Here is a 27,035-nt window from a genome sequence, read left to right on the forward strand (position 1 = left end):
GCCTAGGGCTGTCCAGCACCCTAGCCTTTGTTTCCCCTTCTTATTGTTTAAGATTTCTAAAGACATACCTTTCGAAGGTATTGTTCAAGCTCCTCCAGTATGGCCACCATGTCTTCCTGTTGGGCTTGAGTGAGAGCTAGGTTGTGCTAAATGTGACAACCTTCGTTTCCCATCAGGTTCCTGTGCTTTACTGCCTACACATCTACTGCTTTCTCATGGAGTCCAGTCACCAACAAGTAATCCTCAAACTCTGCTTGAAAACTTGCCCAGTTGCTGCTCAAGTCACCAGACATCTTCATCCGCTCCGAAAGCGGAATGGACGACGCCACCTCCTATTAGCCTCAATTTTCGTATCAATACAAATAAACATGCATCGTGTTAGCGACAGGCTACACTAAGCTCACTTTCGGGTCCTAGTCTATCTGACACGATGTTGCAGGTTGGTGAATAAAGGTGCTGGCCAGATTGTGTCTCCAGATCCACATATTCATTCATGCAGCACACTGATTTGGGCAGGAAAAACACACAGCTTGGACTCAATGACCAGTAACTGACAAACAGGATTTAACCGCAGGAGTGAACGTTTGACTAACCAGTTACAACAAGACAGTCTGTGACAGAAGCACTCACCTGAAGCCTTGGATTCAAATAGTGTTTTTGTTGTCTTAAGCAAGTATGAGCAAGCTAGCTTTAAAATCTATGACAAGTTCTAATTCCAGCTTTATGTCAGTTTAGGGTGTGTTTTAATTACTTGGCAATCTACCTCCATGCATTGGAGAGAGAGAGAGAGAGAGCGCGAGCCCAGCAAACATTTCAACATTGAAAAAATAGTTGAAATGACAGGGTTTAAATATATAGCCAGAATGACAGTTGAACTGACGTCAGTCATAACGTCAGTGTTATCTCAACGTGCAGTCTTCAACTTTAAAAATCATTAAATTTCTATGTCCTGACATGTTAAATGAATAACTGCCTTGCAAGATTTCCACCAATGTTTATATTGACATCATGGCTAAGCACATTAGCACTCAATATTCAAGAATTCCTGCACACATCATCTGTTCAGATTAACTTTTTACTGTAAAATAATTACAATATAGTAATTATTATATATATATATATATATATATATATATATATATATATATATATATATATATATATATGGTGTGCTGGACTACTTCAGTCTTGAATGCTGCATTATTCCTGCTCTTGTTGGCACCCTGGACTACTAACACACTACACAAAATAACTTACATTCTCTATTTTTTTACTGTTGAAATTATAGTAGGCAGATTAACTTGTGTAACTTGTGTATCTCTTTTTCAACCACAACAACGAAAATATAATCAAGACATTTATGTTATTTGATAGCAGATAAAGGAAAGGAATGTTTATAACATGCCCTCAATGACTGCATTTTCACACATACAATGCATTGAGAGGAACTGGTTTTGGTAAAAATGGTACGTTTGACACACATGACACAAGTACAAACAGTTTAGTTAATTTTATTTGTGCAAAAACATCCATAGATTCTAACTCTCCATTCAGAAGGGCATTGGCCCCTCGACATACTGAGATTTGGCTGTGCTCAGAGAGGGTGCTCTAAAACAGTTATAACAAATAAATTAACAAATGAAATTATACATCTGAAGTTGAAACTATGACTCTCCTGACATTAACATTCCATAATAAATTTTTTATGACTGCATTAATATAATTGTACTGGGTTTTTAAGTTTGACGCATATAACACAATCCACTAAACTAATCGAAAAGAATCTGGACTGCCTGGAGCTACCACTACCTCCCTCTCCCTCCACCGCCTGCTCTTCCTGAAACATGCTTTAAGTGATCAGACATGGGACCGCTCTATGTCATAGGTTATGCTGTTAACTCTCCATCTTTTCACGGCACCTGTGGAGAGGCAAAACAAACAGTTCCTTGAGATCTGTTCATTCTTTCAACATTGGCCCTTTGCGCAGCAGCAATTTGACTTCTTAAACCCAGCCATCAGAAACATTAATACCACACCAAATGATATTACTTTAGAGTCATGGGTTACTGTGTTTGGTGCACCCTCTATATGAAAGTGGAAAGGTAAATAGTTGACTGGAATGCACTTTATGTTCTTCAAGAAACTAGACAGTTAATTGTGGTTTTAAACTATTTTTTATGGTCAAAACATGACAAACACTTGCCAAACATAGAACGTTCAAAAAAAATTATAATGTTAAATCATTTTTCAACATCAAAATATGCAGAGTAAAATTAAGTGAAATCCTTTTTCCTAAACAAAATAAATATCTTAATAGTAAAATTAAGTGCTACAGTGTGATACAACACATGTAAGATGGCTCAGACTGCAAAGTTAGTTACATGTCCAGTAACACACGATACCGTAAGTGTAACCCATCATCTTGAATTGAGTCTTAACATGAGAGGAAGTAAGACCATTTCCACACTAAGCTGGCTAAATTCATAAACGTATCTTTTTCTCTCCATTTTGGCCCTCCGTCCAGACTAAAATAACATTTTTCTCCCTCGAAAACAGAGCTTTGTAGAAATGGCCTCCAGAGTGTGTAAATGTGAAAACACAGGCTGGTTTCTACAAAGCTCTGTTTTCCCCGTATACACCACAACACCAAGCCAAGTGTTTTCACATTTACACACTCTGGAAAAGCGCCATTTTCAGGGGAGAAAATCAGTATTTTAGTCTGGATGGAGGGCAAAAACAGACAGAAAAAGATGTGTTTATGAATTTAGCCAACATAGTGTGGACAAGGTCTAAGAAACATCTCAGTATAGGGGCAAGACAAGCATCATCATGTGTTGTCTGATATTAATAACAATCTTAATACTTTGGTGGAATTGTGGGAAGTTTGATGGCTGATGGACAGGGTTTTAAATAAGTTAGATAGTAGGAAGGAGAAACTATGTGTTCTGTGTTTTCAGGAATCATGGCTGAAACCCAACTTGGATTTTGTTATGCATGGATATGTGGCAATTAAGCGAGACAGGAGACATATTAGACAAGGTAATCCCTGAAGGGTACTGGGTGTTGGAAATGGACTGGAGTTCATTTGGTGGTGGAAATGTGGGATGAATATAGAATTGAACTATTAGAATTTAAATGGCTTTTAGTCAATCATCCTGTCAATCATTCAATTTCATTTAGACTTTAGTAGATTGAACAATTCGTTAAAATGAATGCAATACTTTATGTTTTCACAATAAAGATATACTAAAAAGCTATTAAAAAGGCACATAACTTACAAGCAAACATAAACAGAGTAAAATCTCAAAAAATATATCGACATAACAGAGAAAGGCGAGACAACAAAGATACAGGTGCCACATAAAGTTGCAAATCAAACAGCATGAGAAGTATTAGAAGTATATATATGTCCTGTTAAAGGCTGTTTCAGAGCTAAGGTTAGTCTTTAAGTGAAATTCCTCTGAGTAATTAGAATGGTAGTGTGTTTTTTTCCAGACAAAGCAGAGTTTCAAAAGCACTGATTTCATTCTTTAAGGCTTTGGCAGAATATTAATGAGCAGCATGCTGTCAATTATTTTGACAGGATACGCCACTGATACTACATAGAGCTTTCTGGCTGGAAGAAACTAAGTAGTATATATTATATAATTAAGACTAATTAAAGCATGTATTTTTAATAATAGAATAGAACACATAATAGAATTTAACAATTGAATGGGCACAAAGCCTGTTCTGTAGGAATGAGTTGGATGCTTTGATCATAGTTTATAGATGAAGATCTCAAGCCTGCATGTTTAATGAAGCTACCCGTCACTGATGGTCTTTGAATTAAACAGACACAATTACATCATTTCCAAATGGCAAGGCCCCTGGTCCAGATGGTTTTGTTATTGAACTGTATAAAAAATATTCTGGGAAGGTGGCTCCCTTTCTTTTGAGGATGTTCACCCATTCATTATTACTGAAAGACAGTAGGGGTGAGACTGAGTGTTTGTCTTTTTGTCCTATTGCATCACTGAACTCAGACATGAACATTTTTACAAAGTTTTGCAAACAGGTAAATAAATATATTTCATCGAACAGCCATGCTGATTAAACTGGCCCCAATAGGTTTTCATTTTTAATGGCAGAAGACTAGAGAGCATAATGTACCATGGGTAAAGGAAGGGTTCTAAGGTGGCTGCCCTTTGCCTAGAAGCAGAGAGGGCATTTGATCAGGTGGAATGGGCCTATATGGCAAAGGTATTGAAGGAATTTGGGATTGGTAGCCAATTTGTCTCATGGATTACAACATTGTATGATCACCCATCTTCCTACATCCTCACAAACCAAGAAAGATCAGCACTGGTTTCATTACATCGCAGGACATGCCAGGGCTGTCCCATCAGCACGTTCCTCTTTGCAGTCATTATTGAGCCCCTCAACTTTAGTATTAGGGATCACCCTTCTATTGAACCCGTCCAATTGGGGAATGTGGATCATCCCATCATATCACATCTGCCCATAGACTGTATAAAAATATGGACGTAGTTACCATGACGTCACCCGTTGGTTTCTGAAGAGCAGTTTTGAAGCTCAAAGTGAGCCGCTCCGGCCGTCGCCATCTTGGCAGTGCGTGACGCTGCCTAACTCCCAGCCAATCAAAAATGGGCAAAGAGGCGGGCCGAATGGCTGGAACAAGCCACCTAGCGGCTGGCGGACCTGTCAGCAGCCATGTCCTTCGTTATGCATAAATTTACGGCTTAATAAAATTTAAATGGGTGAGTTATAAAAAAAAACCCCGTACAGTTGTCAGGAAAGGGGAAATTAGCTATAGAAACCAAAACCGTTTTTTGTACCAGGCTGTAAAAATGTTTATTTCTGCTGTAAAGTTGGGCATTTTAACATGGGGGTTTATGGGGATTGACTCGCTTTTGGAGCCTCAAGTGGCCATTCAAGGAACTGCAGTTTTTGGCACTTCCGCATTGGCTTCATTTTTCAGCCCCTGAGGTTGCCACTTGCATCTGCCTTTCGAAATGACAGATAAACTGAAGTATCTTGGAGTAGTTCTGCCAAAAGACCTGAAACTATTTTTTAAGATGAACATCCTTGAAAAAGTGGAAAAACTGAGGGGGGGCTCTTTCTATGGTGGGCCATATAAATGCCATCAAAATGGTCTCTCTGCTGAATTCTTGTTCCTCTTTCAAAATCTACACATTTTTTGACAGGGTGTTTTTTCAAATCATTAGACTAAATAGTTATGCCTTTTATCTGGGGCTTTAAAGCTCACAGGATATCAAAAACTCATTTACGTAAACAGAGAGAGATAGGTGGAAGGGGACGACTGTACTTCCTGCATTATTACCAGGCAGTGAATGCAAGGGCCCTTGTTTATTGGCAGGAATGTTACAGAATGGAGGTATCCACCGAGGCTGCCCCCTGGGTTGCCATTGAAAAGAGTGATGTTAAAAACAGCACTCCCCCAGCAATCCTTTTCTCAGAACCCAGATCCCCTGCAAATACTAAGGTGGCTAACTTAATCATTTTGAATTGTTTGAAAATATGGCAGCAAATTAAGTCATTTAGCATTTACATATTGTTTCTATCAGTGGCCCTCTACCACCAGTCAGAAAAGGAGTTGAACAATTCAGCAGATTGTTGGCACTGAACACATGGCTCTCAACTGCATGTACTGTCCATTCACTGTACTTTATTGAAAATTTCAACTTTTTCTGGCACCACAGACATCTTTTTAAAGCAGATGGACTTTTCCTTAACAAGTCAGGAGTAAAATTGTTCATCTCTAACTTATTTTACTTCCTGCATCACCCATCTGTTCCCTCTGCCAAGGACAAGAGACAAGAGGAATTAAAACAAGAAGAAGACATAACAAAACACGGCAGAAACCTTGAAAGAGAGCCACCTCAGCCTCCGTCTGAAGAGAGCTTTCAACATGACATCAGAGTCGAGAGGAGGAGTCTCCACCCCCCTCACCAACTTCCACCTTTGAGGATTCACCCCTTTCAACCCCCAAAACCCCATCCAGGTCACTCTCCTCTCCAATCACCCTTTCCCCCTCTTCCCCCTTCTTGGAGTTCACTGAGCAGATGAAAGAGCTGGTCACTGCAGGGACCAAACTTACACCCCACCTTACTTCCATTTCCTCTTCCCTAAACCCCCCTCGGCGTCCACTTCTACCGATGGCTTTAAGTCCTCGACCAGTCTCAGTCACAGTTATGCCCCCCTCCCTATGATGGCTATCATCCTCTCTTTCCCCAGCCTGAGAAAAGCACAGCACATCCAGTTATTTGTGTACAAAATACAGCAAGTTTTAACTGATATGTGCTGGGTCCAGGCTGCAAGGCTATTGGCACTCATGTCTCTTCCCAGGAAAAGCCAGGGTCCAGTGTGCTGGTAGCTTGCCCAATTCCTGTCTTGATACGTAACAAGAAAAGAATGGTGGATCTGCTAAGAAACAGGAAGCACTCAACCAGTTCTGCAAATTTATCAAATATAGCATCCATTCCTCGTCAGCTACAGCTTGTCCCTAAAAACTGTTTAGATAATATCTTTAACACATTAAATTTAGCTTTATTAAATGTCAGGTCTTTGTCAGGAAAAACGTTTTTAATCAATGAGTTTATCATCAAGCACAACCCTGATATTATGTTGTATGAAACCTGGTTAGACCAAGATAACAGTGCAGCTGTTCTTATCAAGTCAACCCCTCCCAACTTCAGTTTTATGAATGAAGCTAGAGTGCATTTGTTTAATGATTCCTTCCAATGCAAATAGATGTCTTATGGAAACTTTGATGCTTTTGAATATGTGGCTCTTCAGTTGAATTCCTCCTCTACAGCTGTATTTCTAAATATCTACAGGCTACCTAAATACTGTGCTACCTTTTTTGATGACTTTGCTGAACTGCTGTCTTTTATCTGTATTGACTTTGACTGTGTAGTTATTGTTGGTGAGTTTAACATCGATGTTGACACCCCCCAGGACAGAGGGACTAAAGAACTGTGTTATGTTCTTGGTAACTATGGACTGACTCAGCATGTGACAGAGCCCACACACAACAAGGGGCACACTCTGGACTTAATCATCTCTAAGGGTCTGAACATTTCTACGGTTGTGGTGACTGATGTTGCTCTCTCTGATCATTCCTGTGTTTTCTTTGAGAGTGCTATCTCCATGCACACAAATGTTCAAACAGAGGTAATCACAAAACAGTATATCACTGACAACACCAGTGAAATATTTATTCAGGCTTTCTCTTCCACACCCGCCCTTTCTTGGGTCTCAGCCAATGAGCTTGTAGATAATGTCAGTTCTAAAATTACAAATGTTATTGATGCCATTGCACCCACTAAAGTGAAGCTTGTCTCTGGTAAGAAAAGATCTCCATAGACAAATGCCACGATGGTCAGAATGGAAAAAAGAGAGTGTTGAAAAGCTGAATGCAGTTGGTGAAAAATAAATCTCCAGGTTCATTATGACAACTATAAAAAGAGACATCACATTTATAATTTGGAACTGAGAAATGCGAGGCGGTCCTTCTTCTCTGAGATCATTGCCAAAAACAATAATAATGCACGTGCCCTTTTTTGCTACTGTTGACAGGCTAACAAACCCTCCTGTGTCAGTAGCCCCTGAGTTTCTATCCACTAAGGCCTGCAATGAATTTGCCTCCTTCTTCACTGACAAAATTCAGAATATTAGACAAGCAGTTTGAAAAGTATGACACAATTCCATCTGTTCATCCACAAAAACCTGGAGGACATTATACCCTTATTATTTAACCTTTATTATAACCTTTATTATATGTTATATAATACCATTATATGACATCTGAAATCCTCTTGCTGCCTTGATATTCTGCCTACAGGCTTTTTCAAAATTGTTTCAAACTACATGGCCTCAGCTCTTCACACATCTCTTCTCTCAGGTGTCTTCCCACAGGCCACTCTTAAAAAAGAGCAACTATAGGCCCATATCAAACCTCCCATTTTTAAGTAAGATCATTGAAAAAGCTGTTTTTCAACAGCTGAACAACTTTGTGGCACTAAACAACCGTTTTGATGTCTTCCAGTCGACCACACCACAGCACTGAGACTGCTCTTGTTCAGGTCTTCAATGACATACACTTAAACGCTGACAGTGGCAGAATTACAGTATTGGTATTATTGGATCTCAGTGCCGCATTTGACATGGTTGACCACAAAATATTACTAGACAGACTGGAAAACTGGGTGGGACTTTCTGGCACAGTAGTAAACTGGTTTGAATCCTACTAAAAGGACAGGGACCACTTTGTGTCTGTAGGAGATTACACATCTGAGCGGACAAAAATGACATGTGGAGTTCCCCAAGGCTCCATTTTGGGGCCTCTTCTGTTCCACATCTACATGCTCCCACTAGCTCAGATTATGGAAAACAACAAAATATGTTACCACAGCTATGCAGATGACACACAAATTTACATAACCGTATCACCAGGGGACTAAGTCCAATACAAGCACTGAGTAAGTGCATTGAACAAATCAACAATTGGATGTGCCAGATTTTTCTTCAATTAAACAAAGACAAAACTGAAGTAATTGTTTTTGGAGCCAAGGAAGATCGATTAAAAGTCAGCGCCCAGCTTTAATCAATACTGTTAAAAACCACAAACCAAGCCAGAAATCTTGATGTAGTCATGGACTCAGACCTGAATTTCAACAGCCACATTAAGACGATTACAAAGTCAGCCCTCTATCACCTGAAGAATATATCAAGAATGAGAGGACTTATGTCTCAGCAGGATTAGGATAAACTTGTCCATGCATTTATTTTCAGTAGATTTGACTACTGTAACGCTGTCTTCACAGGTCTCCCTAAAAAATTGATTAGACAGCTGCAGCTGATTCAGAACGCTGCTGCTTGAGTCCTCACTAAGACTATGAGAGTGGATCATATAACTCCAGTTGTCAGATCTTTACACTGGCTTCTTGTCTTTCAAAGAATTGATTTTAAAATACTGCTGTTGGTTTATAAAGCACTGAATGGTTTAGGGCCAAAAAACATTTCTGATCTGCTGCTACATTATGAACCATCTAGACCTCTCAGGTCATCTGGGACAGGTCTGCTTTCTGTCCCCAGAGTATAAACTAAACATGGAGAAGCAGCGTTCAGTTTTTATGCTCCATATATCTGGAACAAACTCCCAGAAAACTGCAGGTCTCCTGCAACTCTCAGTTCTTTTAAATCACAGCTGAAGACTTTTCTGTTTGCCGCTGCCTTTGATTAAACCAAATTTGAGGGTTAATATTTTACACTGCACTGTAACTTTTATTCTCCTGTTTTATCTGTCTTATTCCTTTTTAACTTCTTTTTATTTCCAAATTCAACACTTTTTATTGTATTTAAATGTCTTTTTACTTGTGTTGCCTTTTTATTTCTTTCTTGACGCCTTTTATACTCTATGTAAAGCACTTTGAATTGCCTTCTTGTTGAAATGTGCTGTACAAATAAACTTGCCTTGCCTTACCTTGCCTAGCCTAAACAAAGAATGTGCTTTTGATATGGTTAAAGTCTCTCTGACCCAGAGCATAACATGTAGCTTCTTCAAATCCCATAGGAGAGACAGAGTTCAAAAGTAGTGCAAGAAGACAACCACACAGCTAGAAAGTCTTATCTTAAAAGAAACCGCACAAGGTAGGCGTAAGCAGCACATGGCCGCCATTTACTAATTTTAATTTAGATCTTTGTTTCTCTAAAAGTAAGAAAAAATCTATATTTAACAGCTCCAATTCAAGGTGATGTGCAGTCTTCATTATTCAAAAACTAAATTGCGCAGAATCTGTCCTACTATTTTCTCTCTGTGTGATCAATGTAAATATCTGGACATGCCCAAAACTGTTTCATTTTTGATGTGACATATTCAAGTGGTTCTCTGACAATTACGGCTGTGTGTTTGAACCTGATCCAGAGATTGCATAATTTGCCATTTTCTCTTTCCCTTCTAAACCACAGTGTCTTCGTGCAAAGCACTATTATGTGGGGAATGATAATCGTAAAGAAAGTAATTTTAAGGCTTTGGAAGTCAGATACTGTGCCTCAGTTTAAGACCTGGTTAACTGAGCTCACTGGTATATTTCTGGATCACCTTGCTCAGTACATCGCTGAATTTGACCAGCAATAAAATCCATAGTGTGCCATTCACCTCTCATTGAGTGCTCGTGCTAAGATGTGTTGTGCTAGTGATGCAGCAGTGTAATTCATTATTTTCTTTGAATACGCCCTCTTTCTTTTTTGTCCTTTGTTTTAATTTGTTTTTTTGTTTTCTGACATGTGTCTCTGTTTCCTGTACTGAACTATGGAAAATCCAAATAAAAATATTATTTAAGAAAAAAATTACAAAATTACAAAACACTAGAATCATCTCTTCAAGGCCGATATGGAAAGGAGACACAATTACAGCAACAAAAAACTGTTTCAATGTAGATGTGAGTGTTGTCTTAAGACAGACTTGAAAAAATAGCAAACTATCCTTTAATGTACAAGTGCACGGCATCAACCAGGGAGACATAAAAACTTGTTAGGCATCTTTCAGTGGTATGAACACACACTCAAAAAAATAACTCATTGGACAGAATTTCCATCCAATAAATATATGTAGCCCCAACTCAAACCAAGAACATCTATGCATTATAATGTATTTGAGTTTGTCCAACTTGCTTTTCTCCTGTTGGTCCAACTCGAACTAAAAACATCTATGTAATATACTTTAATCGAGTTAGTTCTACTCATTTGTGTCAAATAGAGCTTAAATAAAATAACTACATTAAAAGTAGATAAAATGATTTGTGTTTGTTCAACCTAAAAAAATACATATAATTAATTGGAAATAAAATTAGTGAAATTAACCCCCTACCCCTTAGGAAACACATGAGACTATACCTGTTGAGGTGCTTTTATTTAAAAGCAATAAAAACTGAACAGGATCAGCAAAACACCGTGGGGGGGGGCAATTACAGAATACTCCACTCCCACTGGCTCACTGTCCAACCAATACCACATCTCCAAATTTAGTGTGACACTGAAAGAGGGTGTGTTCTTTTAAGACTTAAGAAATTCTCAAAGTTGTTAATCCAAACAAAAAATTTACAATGCCACTGAATCATCTGAAAAAATATCATTGCCACAAAGCTGGCTGTGTAAACTTTCAAAGATAGGTGGTTTTTACTTGACAATGACAATTATCAACCACTCAGACCAGGTTTGGTTCAGTGCAGACTCTTGCTCAGTACAAATTCAGTTCAGTGCAGACTTGGTTCTGTGCAGATTCAGTTCTGTACAAACTCTTGGTTTTGGTTTTGTTTTCTGATTCAGCTGTCAGTAAAGAAAAGGTCTGTGTGTTTAGGGATATTACTGTGTTTCTCTGTGTCACAGCATGCAGGAGGCTGAAAATCCTACCGCTCCCATTATGTCTGACCAATCAGACCTCTGCTCAGAAAATGCCGGTTTACTGAGGTTATGCATGTGCACAGGATTGTTTGTGTGGGGGGGTGTGGATCTGTGAGACTCTCTCGTAGATCACAGTATAGCAGCATTTTCTGAGAAGAGCTCAAACGTCTCTGATTGGTCAAACATAACGGGAGCGGTAGGATTTTCAGGCTGCTGCATACTGTGACACAGAGAAACACAATGATTTCCTCATCCACACAGACCTTTTCCTTACTGAGAGCTGAATTGGAAAACAAAAGTTGCCTACCCCAGCTTTAAGTTTGAGTAAAAGTACAAACTTGAAAATTTATAAAGGGATGGACCCAAAATATTATTTAATTGCAGTAATTTGAGTAGCAATTTGTTTCACCCCTGCATACACACCTACATGTGTACTTACTCCACTTTCCTGGAAGAGGGCAGGCCATCTGTCTTTGAAGTCTCCTATCACTGGCCTCTGCTCCACAAACTCCAAGCATCTGTGTGAGTAGGTCTTCTCCATTTTTGCTTTTATCACCACTTCATTGTCACGCTTTTTCAGTTCTGACAATAAAGTGATTCTCTCATTCTCCAAGCTTTCTGCAGTTTCACCTTTTGGGTGCAGAGGAATGTAGTTAACTTCAGCTTTTCTTGTTTGTTTGTTTTTTATGTTGACTGCAGCTTTGCCTCGGCCTTCTCGTTTGTGCTTCAAGGAGTTTACACGGATTTCAGGATGTCGAAGTCGTCCGAGTTTTGTTCGATAGTTTTGCACTTTATACTGAAGTGACTGCTGCCAATCCCAAAAGCCTGTCTTGGTTCCCAGCTGTGCCAAACAAGGATGGGCACTCCTCAAAGCTTCCGCAACCTCTTCACATTGATAGTCTTTTGGGTATTTTGTGTACTTCATAATTTCTTGAGCTAGGCTATCAAGGATGACTCCTTTCAGCTTTGGGCCAGGGGTGAAGTATGTTCCATTTCTCTCAAACTCTGCATTTTTTTTTGCTGTAGTTCAAATTCAGCCTCGTAAGTGAACTTTGGGATGACAAAAACTCAAGGCCAGGAGGACAATCCCGAGAGCTGGACTTCTGGAGATGAATGTGGGGTTGATGTGCACAAGGTGTCATCACTGCAGGATGAGACTATGGATGAATTTGGGGTTTTGGGGCATTTGAGTTTTTACTGAATAGTCTGACTGATCTAACTGAGTGTTTGTACTGAGGACATGAGCTTTAAAATCTTTTAATGAATGCTGGTTGTGTTTCCTGTTTTTGTGTGTGTGTTGAATGTACTATAAACATTTGTTTCAAATGTATATCCTAGAAACACACATGGAACTAGTTCTCTACATGAGCACACATGACATTGGAATGTAGAGGCTCCTACTTCCTTTGGAGACTGCCGATTAGAATGATTTTTATAAAATGTGATTTAGTAGCTTACTCCATGTATGAAATGTACATGGACAATCTGTGTATGGACAAAGATATCTACAACTACCCCGCAGATTCCCATGGGCCTGCCTAAAATGTTGCAACAACAAGTACCTGGTAGCTAAGTCTAAACTGCACTCTTTACACGTCCACATACATTATCCTGTAAATTAAAAAGACAACTAGTCACGTCACATTAAACAAATAATAATAGAAATAAGATGGTGTCATTAAGTACCATGTAGCCAAGTACTTACTATCACTAAGAGGTTGCCAAGAAGAGCTTTGTAACTGCAAAAAACTGCACAGCATGAGATAACTGCAAAAGATGAGATAGATATTTTAGAAATATGCATATGACCAGTACTTGAAAGGTTTTGCTCTGCAGCAGCTACTCCCACATTTCACAACACCACAGCAGCCCATCTCGAAATCTAGAAACCTTCAGTTGCCCAACCAAAACTTTAATCACAACTCTAATTAATACAAGTGACTAATCATACAAATGATGACATATGAGATGTATTCCAGTATCAGTGTTACATTTCAACAATTGTGCTGTAACATCTATCGCCAGGTCAGATAAATGAAGAATAACTCTGGATTTAAATACCATAGCTTTTTTTTTTAAATTGTTTTTTAATAGTGTTTTATAAATAAATCATACATATTTTATGGTCATTTCAAACTTGTAAAACTGGAACGTAAAAATGTTTTATCTGCATATTGACCTTTCAAAGCCCACCTGCAGGGCTTCACTTCAACGATCACTGCGCTACAGGATTATTTCATGTTTCATGTTTCAATTGCATTTAAACACTGGCTAATGTACACATAAAAACAGTAACATTATGAGTAACTATCACTTGTAAAGCAACTCTGAAGCTACATCTAAGATCAAATCATGAAAGCATGTCAGCCGAATTTTACTCTTTTATTCTGTTTATTTTTTAGGTAAATGTTAAATCATGTACATGAAGAATATTATTAACAATAATCATGGGGTTGGTCAATATTGAAATCAAAATTATTTAGATGAGTATGTTTTGACTTTGCAAACATGATGCATTTATTGAACATTTCTTGAAAATAAACTAAAAGTAATGAGGTCTCTTAAAATGAAGCGCAGTTAACCGCTCGGGCTAAGCCTGCCTTAGCTTGCTTGCTAGCTAATAGGTGCTCGGATTAGCCGTTAGCTTTTAGCCAGACGTGGTCTGGTTCTAATTTAAAAATCCGACTTTCTTTACCGCTTACCTTTTCAAAACTCAACGAACAAGATAACGGCTGTATGTGACGAATTCAGAAGCATCTGGTAACTAGAGTTTGTATAACTGGTGTTGCAACACCGGCAAACCAGACACTGAGCTGATCACTACTTTGCCTCTCAGTGTCTGTCTCGTCTTCTGAACCCCGACACTGTGTGCGTGCGCTCACAACATTCACGACATTCAATCTGGTACACAATAGGAGCACATGAAAACAATGTTATGTCTGTGCTTGCCCACCACTATAGTTAGTAACGTTAGCTGAAAACTCAAATGAGGCTTCTATAGCTACCACCGGCCAACTCTGACCTAAAAATAAACAAAGTGAAATTATTTCTCTACTGTATCACGAAAAGTGCACACATGTCCATCTATGTCATGCACATTATTTCACAGGAATCTATAAGGCCCACTGAATAAACAAAAAAGACTGAACACTTACCCAGAAATAAAACTTGCACCCGACACGCCACTCTTGCTGTCTTAAGCAGAGGCTGGAAATGGTGGACGCTTACTGCTTGGCAAGGTCAGGGAGTGTGAACTCCCACGCATGCTTACGTAGTTCAACTTGTTCATTTTGGGTTGAAGAGTGGCACAGGGGACTCAATTAACTGATTTTACGTTACATTTGTTAAACATATTTGGGTTTTGTTGGATTTAATATATTTTGATTAGGCAAATAATATAGTAATGTGTCACCTCTAAGAGGAGCTTGAATCATTTTTTTGAGTGCAGTATCCACCTCTAATAATAGGCTACATTTATGTTTTAAATGAAGACATCTCCAAAGTGATGTACTTTGAGCTCTTTACTAGTACTTACTAGTCTATAATAATAAAAAACTTTATTTATATAGCAGTTTTCAAAACAGTTACAGCACACTTTACAATAAAAACAGAATACCTCGACATGAGGACCCAAGGAAGTTTGATATAAACACTGTCACATCACAGCAGGACGGGGCTTCTGGGCTCTGACTTGATGAGTGGGACAAAGGCATGCACCTCGCTCAGTTGAACTGCCCGAGAGAGAAGAACGAGCATACACAGGAGCAAAAAACAGAGGCAGAGGCAGTAAAACTAGCCAATAGGAGTGCACACGTTTGATTGGCGGCAGAATCAACCAGTGGAAGGCTGTAAACTGCCTCTATGGTTCAACCTCACTTTAGTCTCACTGATGAACTTTCTGTCTGGATTTAAACCATTTAATTTATTAATTACTATTGATACGTTTGTCAATTGATACATACATATGTGGTTCTCGAGATATAATAAGCAATTTGCCCGTTCCAAACAGGCACATTTTGAATGGGCACTGCACTAGTTATAAAAACACGAAGAGATTAAAGCTAAATAAAGTTCCATAAAATAATAAATGAATTAACCAAAAAGTGGATTTTTAAAAGTGATTTAAAAGAGGAAACAGAGTTTGTTTCAGAGACTACTAATCATTGACTCCGAGGCCTCAGTCTGACTGTCGTTTTTATTCAAATATTCATTCTTGTTGTGTTCTGCGGCGCCACCTATTGGTGTCGCTGGTTGTGATGAGCGCTGGGCTTTCACTTTGAACACGTCCCACTTCTCAGGAAGCAGGCCTTTGTTGAAGAGCAGAGAAGCCAGGTAGGAGAAGAACAAGATGGCCGTGACGGCAGACAGCATGGAGATGGTCTTAACTGGAGAGTATTGGACATAAACACCATCCTCAAGAGTGCATCCTGGGAATTGGAGGATTACTGGTAGTCCCAGTGATCTGTCTCCACTCAGCAGTCTCATCACCGAGCCAATCAGCCAGCCCATAACAGCCCCGTAACCATTGGAGATGTTGAAGAAGAGGACGCAGATGAGTTGGGGGAAGATTACGACGTAGGCCACTTCAGCACCAAGAAACCAGAACAATATGATGCTGTTGCTCATGTTGGTGAGTGACGTACCACCCAAGCCTGCGATGATCACAGCAGCGCGGATCACCCACTGAATCTCTCTGTCTGATGCCTGAAGAAGAAAATAGAGGAAGAAGAACAGGTAAACAACAAGTGACTGAGACTGTCTTGCCTCCAAATACATCTCTTACTGTCTTCTTTTCTTATTCGCTCATCTTCCTTCTTTGTTTCTCTGTCACTTTACTCAGTTTGTACTCTCCTGTTTATACTCTCCTTTTCTGGAGTTAATGAACCGCAACGAGGCAGTGAAATCCATCACAATAGCAAATAACAAGCACATCATTTCACCTGAGGTCTCAGTATTTTCTTGTATATGCCGGAGGAGAAGACAGAAGCTGCAGAAAGCAAAGCAGAGTCAGCTGACGACATTGCGGCGGCGGCCACACATCCGATACCAATAATGGAGATGTAGGGTGGAGTGAGGTGTTGCAGGGCGATGGGCAGGACTTGAGCTGCTTGCCCACGTTCATATGGAGATGGGGAACCATAGGAGGTCAGGTTCCAGTCTAAGGTAGGGATACATAAAGAGGGAAGGCTTAAAAATGTGTTGTCCAATGTGTTGGAGTGATTTTAATGAGCAGAGGTGCCTTCTGTATATACTAAGGAGTGCATTAAACACAATATAAGAAGCAAAACAGGCCCAGTTGATCTTTTCACAAAAACCATCCATTGTTTATATATTTTTGAGAGGAATATTTTCCTGAAGAGGTTGAAATATTAATTGATGTTTTAAAAGGCAGGTTCACAATTTTTAAGTCTATCTTAAAAAAATAGTCAGGTGCCCAAATGAACATAGAAATGGGTTTTCTTGCCATAATCATTCCTCCTCCCATTAACCTTTGAAGTTGTCATTACCTGTGGATGAAACAGCGGCCCCAAGCAGTATAGGAGGTATCCCAAATACAAGTAAGACGAAAGCAGCAACCAAGCATGAGAGCTTGGCTGTGCCCAAGGAAGAAGCCGACAAGGTTCTCTGGTGAACGCACTGATATCCTAGACTCCCCAGTCCCTTAAAAGTAAAACAATAGTTAATTAATTTAATCATTAGTGTGGCATCCCAACAGGATAAAATTTCTGCTTGCTATCATTGCTGATGCAACCATTCGGCAGAAAGGAGAAATGCCTTTACAGAAAGAGGCGGATAGTTAAGTTCACCTTGAAATTTACATATTTTATTTATATATTTTATTTTTTATTTTATTTTATTTGCACACACATACGACTGCATAAAATCCAGATAATAAAAATTAAAAAGATGTGACGGGAGAGGTCAAGAAGCCACAGGCTACATACTGTTTCAGATAATAGCCTCTTCCTATAACATGTAAGCTAATATTTATGGTGTTTATCTTAATTCTGAGAACATTTATCAAGAGTTAAATGCATTTGACAAAGGCCATAGAGTTGTTTCACCTTACCAAGAATAAGAAATCATCAACCATTATCCAGGCCTTTTTAAGCTCTGGTGCACCAATCCAGGGAGCATGTAAAGTGTTGTTCATCACTGTCTGGCTGATGTCCATTGAGTAAGGGCTCATCAGGACAAAGGGCACACAAATCCACTGCAGGAACAAATAAAAATGACTTTTAAAGCTATCCAGTTTTAGATACCTTGTGTAAGAGCCAACACTCTATAAAACAGTTGCAGGCAATTCTGTAAAAATGTTAGGTTTTGAGTTAAATGAACCTCCCTAAAAGTGAAATTTTAATGTATGAATTGTAACTAACAAGCCCTCCAAAATAAACAACCAAATTTGTTTTTTGTCCATGTGACTCCAGAATCTGACACCTCTATCAGCAGTAATCAGCAGGACAACATCATTTGTTTGTGTTGGTGTGACAACGCTGTGGTTAAGGTCTGGTTAGGTTTAGGGAAAGATCATGCAGTCCCTTTACACCTTGCATAGAAATGCGTCTTGTATCCAGATTTTATCAAGATATGATTTAACCTGATTACATTTACACCTGGTATTAACATGTGTCTCCAGTGTCCAAACTGAGATCCGATTGAGATCCGATCGTTCTGTTCAGCTCAACCAACCCAACGTCACATCCTCCTCTCGTTTGCATGGGTCCAAAAAAAAAGAAAGGTAGCCTTAGCAATTATGTATTTCTGCACATGTAGTTGTATGTGGAGTGACAACGCAATTACATTTACGCTTGTGTTCAATATGGTCATAATGCGTCCCTGATCACCTCCGGAGGTGGTTTGGCCGATTGGATCACAATATGTCCTCAATGTGTCTTGGGTGCATTTACACCTGTACTTTCATGTGGTTAAGCACTATCTGATCACCCAAAACACATTTTAATGCAAGGTGTAAAGGGGGCCATGGTTTGGGTTAAAATGATCAGCTTGTTAAGGTTAGAGAAACATGTGGTGTGGATTAAAGTTACTACTTCCTTAAAGTTAGGCCACCTTCGTCATCATGGCAACAATAATAACCATGGGATTAAGGTTTAGGGGGTGATCGTAGTTACATTTTTAAAAAAACTGCCCTGGATCGCGGTTGGAATTGGGAAACAAACAGCGGTCTCCTGTGGCAAAGTCCACTGTTTGCTCTTTGCAAGTTTGGGTTAATCCATCCACCAAACCCGCCACCTGCGAATGAGGAAATTTGTAAGCTTATATAGACGTAATCTGAACTGCGCCACTTCTCTGGTTCATAATTACTACGGCCACTAGATGGCATAAGATAATCCATGAAGTCTTGTCTACAAATGCAACACAGGACATTTTTAGCCTGATAAAAATACACAATACACAAATAAGCTGTAACTTCGTTAGCTCTCACACATTCTTAAACAGTGTTATAAATCAATTCTACTCTTAAATTAATTAAAAGAAACCAGTTAACACCCCTACACCAATGAAAAATCATGAAAAAAACAGATAATGGTTAAAACTAATTGCTGACTCCTGCTATAAAAAAAAACATAAAGTAAAACAAATTCACCAAGCTGATGAATATGAGGATGAGCTGTACAACATCTGTGTAGGCCACAGAATAGAGACCTCCCAGCAGTGTGTAGATGATGACCACAACAGCAGAGATCCAGATGCACACTGTGTAGGGCAAATCCAGGACCACACTCATGGTTGCACCTGTCACAGACATTGTATTCATGAAATTTAATACAACCAATCTTTGTGTAAAAAGAAATATCAAGAGCACAAATTAGTTTTTTTTTTCTAATAGAATAAAAATAGTGATCCCGTATCTGCTGTACCTAAACCAATTAGTATCGTAGGTATCCAGACCAGATCCATAATAAGTGAAAAAAGGCACAGTCCTGCTGCTAGTACTTTTCCATACTTCATATGGATAGGGTCCAACATCGTCACACAGTTTCTTTCTCTCAGCGGTTTAGCAAACACAAAGCCACCTAAAAAAAAAAAAAAAAAACACAGAGCACATCACAAATAGAAACAAATCAGCTGTGAGTGTGTGAGTGGCAAAATGAATAACTTAAATGTGAGGTATGCCTGCAAGTTGAAACAAGGAAAAATTTCACAACACTCTGAGCTCTCATGAGTAATTTGTAAATCCAAAACAAAGTATGGAGACTAATGTACACAAGATTTTTGTTCTACTGTCATCCAGATGTATTAATGCTAAACCACTTACAAATGCTGCAATGGATTAATTAATCTACATTAAGGTTATAAATTCAATACCAATATAGAGTTAGTATCAGTAATTGCTATTTGTAACAAGTGGACAAATTGTCATTAAATGTGCAGATTAATAATTATATTTCATTTCTTTAAATTACAAATATCTATATTGTATTTTTCACTGAGCTCACAAAATGATTTTTAGTAATAATATATTTTTTACTTTTTGCTATTCCACACACTAACATGTCTGTCTGGTGTAATAATTTATTACACCAATCATTTATTTGTCTCCTGCTTTACCTTTTACATTGACATGTAAACTTAAAAAAGCATCTGTTGAATTTGAACTCAAAATACGCATTGATTTTAACTGAATAAAAAGTTCCATAATTAATCTGGTGGCACACTTTAACCTCCATACAAACTTTTACTTTTTACTTTTTTCCTCCTACATCTGGGTTATATGCTAATATTTTTGTGGGTCAGATTATGTAGGGATAACAATTTGTAACTGTTTTCAAGAAACAAGAAAGAAAAAGAAAGAAAGAAATTAGTATTTCTCTTAAAACACTCCCTCACATCCCCATAAAGTTGTGAGGTTTTTAAAAATATTTTTATTATTAATTTGACAGCCAAATTGGACATTTTCCAGTGAATAGACTGGACATGTCATGTTAGTCATGTTATGAGATAACCTAGCTAATCACAACTGCTGCTTAATATACATATATACACAATATATATTCTGACTTTCCAGGTCAGAGCTGTATTTCTTTTATTACTCATGCAGACATACAGTAGCCAAGATGTAATTTTAAACTCTTACAAAGGATAAAAGATGAGCTATATGACAATAACATCTGGAGCGTCCAGGTTAGTCCCATAGATGGCGTGTACATCATCTCAGTTATGCCGACAATGAAGCCTCCTCCGACCCACGTGGCTACAGGATAGAATAACAAACACACAAAGTAATTTAGTGAAGAAACAGAGTGCAACACGTCATACTCTGAAAACCACGCTCACCGGAGGGGAAAACAACCTCCGCCATAATATGCAACCAAGGGCTGAAATGCAAATAAAATGCCTGTGGCTAGCTAAAAACATTAGATTTCAGCATGTCAAAGGATTATTTTTGCACCCTATGTCTACCAGAGAGGAAAAAATAGTTTAGCAGGGCTAAACTATTTTTTAAGGCCAACTTTTAGCTATCCTAAAAAAAAAAATCTTTAAATGTTTTTTTAAAGACCACATTTACATTGTCAATGGGTCCCATTGTTTGTCCTTGCAATGCTATTGAATAGTAAATGTGTTTATAGGTCCGGCCATCTGGCAAACTTTCCGTCAAGCTCATCTTCTTGTTTTATTGGACCAGATTTGTCAAGAAAGAAGTAAGTAACATGCCTTAAATATTTTTTTTGTGATGATTACAATGTCTACAACATGTAGATACTAAGTTATTGTGGAATACATTCATCAAACTTGATTTTGAGCTTGTTTTGTCTATGTTGTAATTCTACAACGCTGGGTTAGAGTGGTAGTCAAAATAGCATGTGCACCTCACACATTACATGGGTACACTGCACTTCTCACATGTTCATATATGGAAAAAATACTAATAGAAATATAATGTCTTTCATGATTCACTACAACTAGGTTCTAAATGTGTTTTCTCTGTTAAAATTAAAAGTTTAGACAAAGATTGAACAAACGAATAAACTGCTTCTGGTTGCAGTATTTGAAACTCTATCTGTATCTTATCAGTTAAAAAACTAGATTTAACTGCTCCAGGGCTTTTTTCTGGGCTTTTTGTTTGCTTGCCCAAATAGTTGCCTGTTACATTAATTAGAAACAGGTTCTGACTGTTCTGAATGTTTTGGGGGATGGTTGTTGCATTGTTCAGGGACAGGTGTGAATAGTCCTGATGTGGGCATGTAAATGTTCCGGGGGGATGGAAGCACTCCTTTGGGTATAATTAGTAGAGAGCATAATAGGCTAGTCAGATAGTATTGTGTGAATTAAGTGTGTGTAAATGAATTAGGATTAATTTGAATTGATATTATTTAGCCTGGAAAATACTTAGCTCTCAATCCTGAACACTTGGTCCACCACCCTATCTATTCCCTCGGGTTATCTCATACAATATAATACTTATATGTATCATTAATACATATATTTATTATTATTTGTTTTTACTTTTTCCATTTCTGAATGCAACCAGCAAAGACAGGTCTTCTATACAGTGTGCAGGATGTGATTGTTGCCATCCAAAATGGAGAGAGTGATTTTGAAATGGAATCAGATGACACTGATGTGAGTGACGAAGAGGCAGATGAAGATGCCAGGGAAGTGGATGAAAAAAAACCAACAACCCACTGACTTCCCAGCCAGTGATTATCATCGAGCCCCAACCAAACAAACACACCATGACAAAGAGAGGACGCTGCAGACACTGCAATAAAGGATAAACCAACACGCTATGTAGCAAGTATGATGTTCATCTTTACTTTTCAGAGGAAAAGAAGAGTCTTTGGGACTTTCATTGCAAATGAACATGGCTGAACACTGGGACAGAGATGAAATTCAGTTTTGTAAATACAATTCTATTCTGTTTTTTAATTAATAAATCACTATTCATAAAAAATATTACTTTGTGTGATTATTATTCATGGTATATACTGTTATGGAGCTAAATAAGAAGTCAACCATACAAATGAACCCTTAGATATTCTGTATATTTGTTCAGAGAATGTGAGTAAGAATACAGAAATTCTGCTCCCAGCTAGGCCCCACGTTGCAATATTACAATATTTCCCTTGAAAACAGAGTTTTTATGAACTGTTGAGTGTTGAGTGAATCGGGATAAGTAACGCAATGATGCATCAGTTAACCAGGCTGAGAAAACTACAACTATGGTCCCAAAAAGAAGTAAAACTACAACTATGGACCCAAAAAGAAGTAAAATTATAACTATGCTCCCAAAGAGATTTAAAATTACAACTATGGTTCCAAAAAGAAGTAAAATTACAACTATGGTCCCAAAAAGAAATAAAATTATAAGTATGGTCCCAAAGAGAAGTAAAAGTACAACTGTGGACCCAAAAAGAAGTAAAACTACAACTGTGGTCCCAAAAAGAAATAAAACTACAACTGTAGTCCCAAAAAGAAGTAAAACTGCAACTATGTTCCAAAAAGAAATAAAACTGCAACCGTGGTCCCAAAAAGAAGTAAAACTACAACTATGGTCCCAAAAAGAAGTAAAACTGCAACTATGTCCCAAAAAGAAATAAAACTGCAACCGTGGTCCCAAAAAGAAGTAAAACTACAACTATGTCCCAAAAAGAAATAAAACTACAACTATGGTCCCAAAAAGAAGTAAAACTACAACTGTGGTCCCAAAAAGAAATAAAACCACAACTGTGGACCCAAAAAGAAGTAAAACTACCACTGTGGATCCAAAAAGAAGTAAAACTACAACTGTAGTCCCAAAAAGAAGTAAAACTACAACTTTGGTCCCAAAAAGAAGGAAAATTACAACTGTGGATCCATGTAATGCTTATCAGTTCAATTTTACATATAAATGAAAGCTGCAAGCAGCGTTGAACAGGCCTTCGCACCCTTGCGCATGTCGGGGCGCGGTGCAGTCCAAGGGCTTCTGTCATAGGCATGTAGATGTCTCCGGACCTGGGCTGACAGGTCTGACTTTACAGACATGTGAAGTTTGGTGCAGATTGGAGCATGTACGATAAAGTTATAGCAATTTCCTCTGTCATTGCGAAACATCAAATTTCGACGGTATGAGGATGACAATTTTTGGGAGGGTGAGACATGTCTGTCTTGCTCACACCTGTGTCATCAAAATTATGCAAGTTTTGGGCCCTTTCACTGTAATTTCAATAAATAAATTGAAAACTTGTGATGAGTTTGTATGTAAAAGAAATTAATTTCCTAATTTTCCTCGTCTTTTTTTTTAAAAAAAGGAAGGACTTTTAATGCACATGACCTGGTCAAAGTTTGATTGAAATGTGTACTGTCAGGTGTGTAGAGACAATAAGTAACTGCAGCTGGACACAGAAAAATACTCTATACTATATATTTGAATGGAGAGTGTGAGCGAACCACTAGGTGCTTGGGCCCGAATAAAGGAAAAACTGCAGTACAGAGCAACAAATTTTAGTTTTGATTTTATTTTTCTGCAGCACTTTATTACTAAACTGTCACTCTCACTCAATGAGCTCCATTCAATGCCCACACCCATCCCACCCTCCTTATCTCTCTCTTTCTCCCTCTCAGTTGGAGAGGAGAATGTCACTCTTCTTGTGAAATATCCTCATAAATCCCATGACTTTGGCCAAATCCTACATTAAAAATCTAATTTTTTGTAGGAAATGTTGTCGCAAATCCATTGATACACGTTTCAAAGTGGTCAGACTTATAGTTTAGACATCAGAACCATTTGTTAGACACAAAGTCCATGCCTAGAGATTGCCTCCCCATTGGTTTACATTGTAAGGTGTGATGTGGCACTACAACTTTCAGGGCTAACAATATCTAAACTGTTCGAGTTATTACAAAATTTTTAACAACTTTTGTTCAGCACAGTGTGATAAGTCATGTATTCAAGTTTGAAGCTGATACCATTAACGCCCAGGGAGGAGATAGCGTTTCTTGGGGGTCCAAAATTGGCGCAAAGTCATACTTTGATGGGCATATTGCGGACTTCCTGTTGGATTTAGGTCAGGGTTGTCGGTGTATCATTTGTAGGTCTTGATGAGAAAAATAACTGAGTTTTGGTTCGATCTCTACGACATTCGTCCGGGCCGTGGCAGCCATATTAGATACATAGGTGCCGCTATAGAGCACATTTTGGCACTTTGGGGGATCATTTTTACATTTTATCAAATTTTCACCAGACCTGATGTGCTTGCCAAATTTGATGAGTTTTTGATGAGGCCCTAAAAATGAAGTTCAAGCAATCATCACGCTATTCTCACACAGACTTTACTTGGCAGCTCCACACCCTGAGTGTGACGTCACAGAAGTGACAAGGAGGCATCTTCACTCTATACAAAGTCAATAGAGAGTAATGAAATGTTTACCCCTCTGGGATGGGCAGGACTTGATTGCGTTATGTCTGCAGTGGTTTGGACAACCGCAGGGTTGGGTGATATTTCAATATCGTCAGTTATTAACCTTCAGTTTGATCACATCTTGACGATATGATCATACCATATTATCATTTTAGAAAGTTGTAAGTACAGTTGGTTATTGCAGGTTTTGTTTTACACATTCAAAGAGTATAGTATATAGTATATATAGTATATAGTGTCAGTCAAGCAATACTGTATGTATACTGTATGTTTAAGTAGTTCTTTTGACCAAAAAAAAAACAAAGTAAGTAGACATATATGAACAATTTAACCTACCTTGAACACTTTGAACTCTAATTACACATGCAGTGCAGATCATTAAAACCCTAACATTTTTTTTTTCTGTTTTCAGCCCTTCATCTCAAAAAATGTAATTTTCAGAAATATTACAATAATAATGTTATAGTTACAGATATATTTGACTATAAGTGTTCTATGTAATCAGAATTAGTGACACTGCTTTTAGAGTTGTTTATATAATGTTGTTGTTGATATAATTATCAGGATTTTATCTTAATTGTGCAAGTAAACGTCTTGTCTTTGTTGGGTAGTTTCTTAACTTGTTTTCACATTTCTCATTCTTATTAACCATTAATTAATTTTGCATAGCCTCGTCACACACATTTATTCTTACATTTACAGACATTTCAGGATTCCACTGTGAAGAACCTCATTCTTTTAAAAAATTCTTTAAGATTTATTTCATTGCCTTAATAATCATGACTTAGTAATTCATAGTCAAACAGTTCTCCTCACCTGTCATCGTGAAAATCCCCACCACCCAGCTGATTTGCCGGTTTCCCAGCAAAGCCATCTCCATTTCAGTGGCAGCACTTTTCCTCTGTTCTCTTTTGGACTTGAAAGAAGCCCAGATGCCAGTTCCAAGAACCAGCAAGTAAAAAAGCACCATCACTATCACTCCTGGGATATTGACAGCCATTATGTACTGGTTGTTGTTCTGGCTTCCCCACTAGCTGATATCCAGTCGACCACGTGAATGACTGGCTGTGACCAGCATCACAGAGGAAAAACTGGATGAACCAAATACCTCCTTAACTGTTAAAGATGTACTGTTGCCCTCTGGTGAAAGTTTTGTATTTCAGGTTTAAGCATGCCAAAAATTCCAGCAGTCATCTCGAAAGATTTACTGCTTCAAAGGAAGTGATGGTAAAATGGAATTAGTTGGTGTTAGTTCTGTTACACTACATTTTTTTTTTTTTGTTTTTATACTCCTGATTTGGTTAAGGAGCTTTTATCTACAGTACTTTGGTCCTGTTGTCTGTCGTCATAACTGCGTCCGCATTCAGAATAAACTGAAACCTTTTCAGTTTCTCTGATTAATTATTGAGTGTGTGTGTGTCACTGTGTTTTGTATCTGTTGGATGGTTGTGTGGTTTGTCAGTGCTTTTGGAGGGTGGATGGCTATCAATGTTGTTTGTTCTTGTGTTTTATCGTATTCTCATGTCACTTGTTGCTGAGTGCACTTTAATGTAAAGAACATTTAGTTTAACTGTAATGAATTTGCAATGTAAATAAAATCATCTTGCCTTGCCTTGCTCATGGTCCTGAGGGAAAGAATATATCATTTCAACTTATTTTTCATGCTTGGAATGACAAATTAACTTGACATTAAACTTAAACCAATTAAAAATAACTTTTGATATAACCTTGTTTACTATTTCAGTAAATTTTACCTGCTAGCTTCTATATATTTTGAATAGTTTAAAGTTATGTTAACCACACCAAAAGCTGAATGTTTCTGTGGTCATACTACGTAACTTATTAACTAACTGGCCTTATTAGCTTGTTAGCTTAGCCTGGAAGTTTTACCTGACTAGCAGCCGCACCTATCCACTCATCCACTAATTGTTACGTAGTTTAACAAATATCCATTTACTTCTTTTTTTTATTTATTCAACTTCAGTTTCACATACAGATAACATAAATGGAGTAACATAACAGAAATATAGAACAAACAAATACACAACGCCAGGGATTACAGATTAATATGAAAAGAAAATGGTGCAGTAAAAATAAAGATATAAAAATTAAATTTACACATTACAATTATATTAGTATATTAAATTTGGAGCACATATGTATAGTTTTCACAGCTTTTCGATTGCATGAGGTAGACACTGTTTTAATGTAGTATTCTGTTTTTTTTAAATGTACAAAAAGAGG

At 38.0% G+C, this 27,035-nt stretch overlaps 1 protein-coding gene and 1 long non-coding RNA gene across 2 annotated transcripts; both read right to left on the reverse strand.

Annotated features, from left to right (window-relative positions):
• Positions 1–1,495: 1,495 nt before the first annotated feature.
• LOC121911375 lies at positions 1,496–14,827 on the reverse strand. The gene is made up of 4 exons (XR_006099844.1): positions 14,583–14,827; positions 13,133–13,194; positions 11,867–13,038; positions 1,496–1,919 (listed from the first exon to the last, which is right to left on the reverse strand). It is a non-coding gene; the product is annotated as an uncharacterized LOC121911375 (long non-coding RNA).
• Positions 14,828–14,960: 133 nt separating this feature from the next.
• On the reverse strand, positions 14,961–26,005 carry LOC121911359 (high-affinity choline transporter 1-like). The gene is made up of 8 exons (XM_042432747.1): positions 25,608–26,005; positions 20,528–20,644; positions 19,311–19,466; positions 19,037–19,185; positions 17,498–17,641; positions 16,935–17,088; positions 16,368–16,585; positions 14,961–16,131 (listed from the first exon to the last, which is right to left on the reverse strand). The coding sequence occupies exons 1-8, from the start codon at positions 25,789–25,791 to the stop codon at positions 15,574–15,576; spliced, it is 1,680 nt and encodes a 559-aa protein (XP_042288681.1). The 5' UTR covers positions 25,792–26,005; the 3' UTR covers positions 14,961–15,573.
• Between the last annotated feature and the right edge of the window lie 1,030 nt (positions 26,006–27,035).

The sequence above is a fragment of the Thunnus maccoyii genome, chromosome 14 (genome assembly GCF_910596095.1).
Source record: "Thunnus maccoyii chromosome 14, fThuMac1.1, whole genome shotgun sequence".
Taxonomy (NCBI): Eukaryota; Metazoa; Chordata; class Actinopteri; order Scombriformes; family Scombridae; genus Thunnus; species Thunnus maccoyii.

Coding starts and splice junctions, on each gene's coding strand:
- LOC121911359 (XM_042432747.1), bottom strand. CDS start 25,791: ATGGCTGTCAATATCCCAGGAGTGATAGTGATGGTGCTTTTTTACTTG. Junction 20,645..25,607: donor GGGGATTTTCACGATGACAG/GTGAGGAGAACT, acceptor TCTATCCTGTAG/CCACGTGGGTCGGAGGAGGC. Junction 19,467..20,527: donor TAGCTCATCTTTTATCCTTT/GTAAGAGTTTAA, acceptor TTTTTTTTTTAG/GTGGCTTTGTGTTTGCTAAA.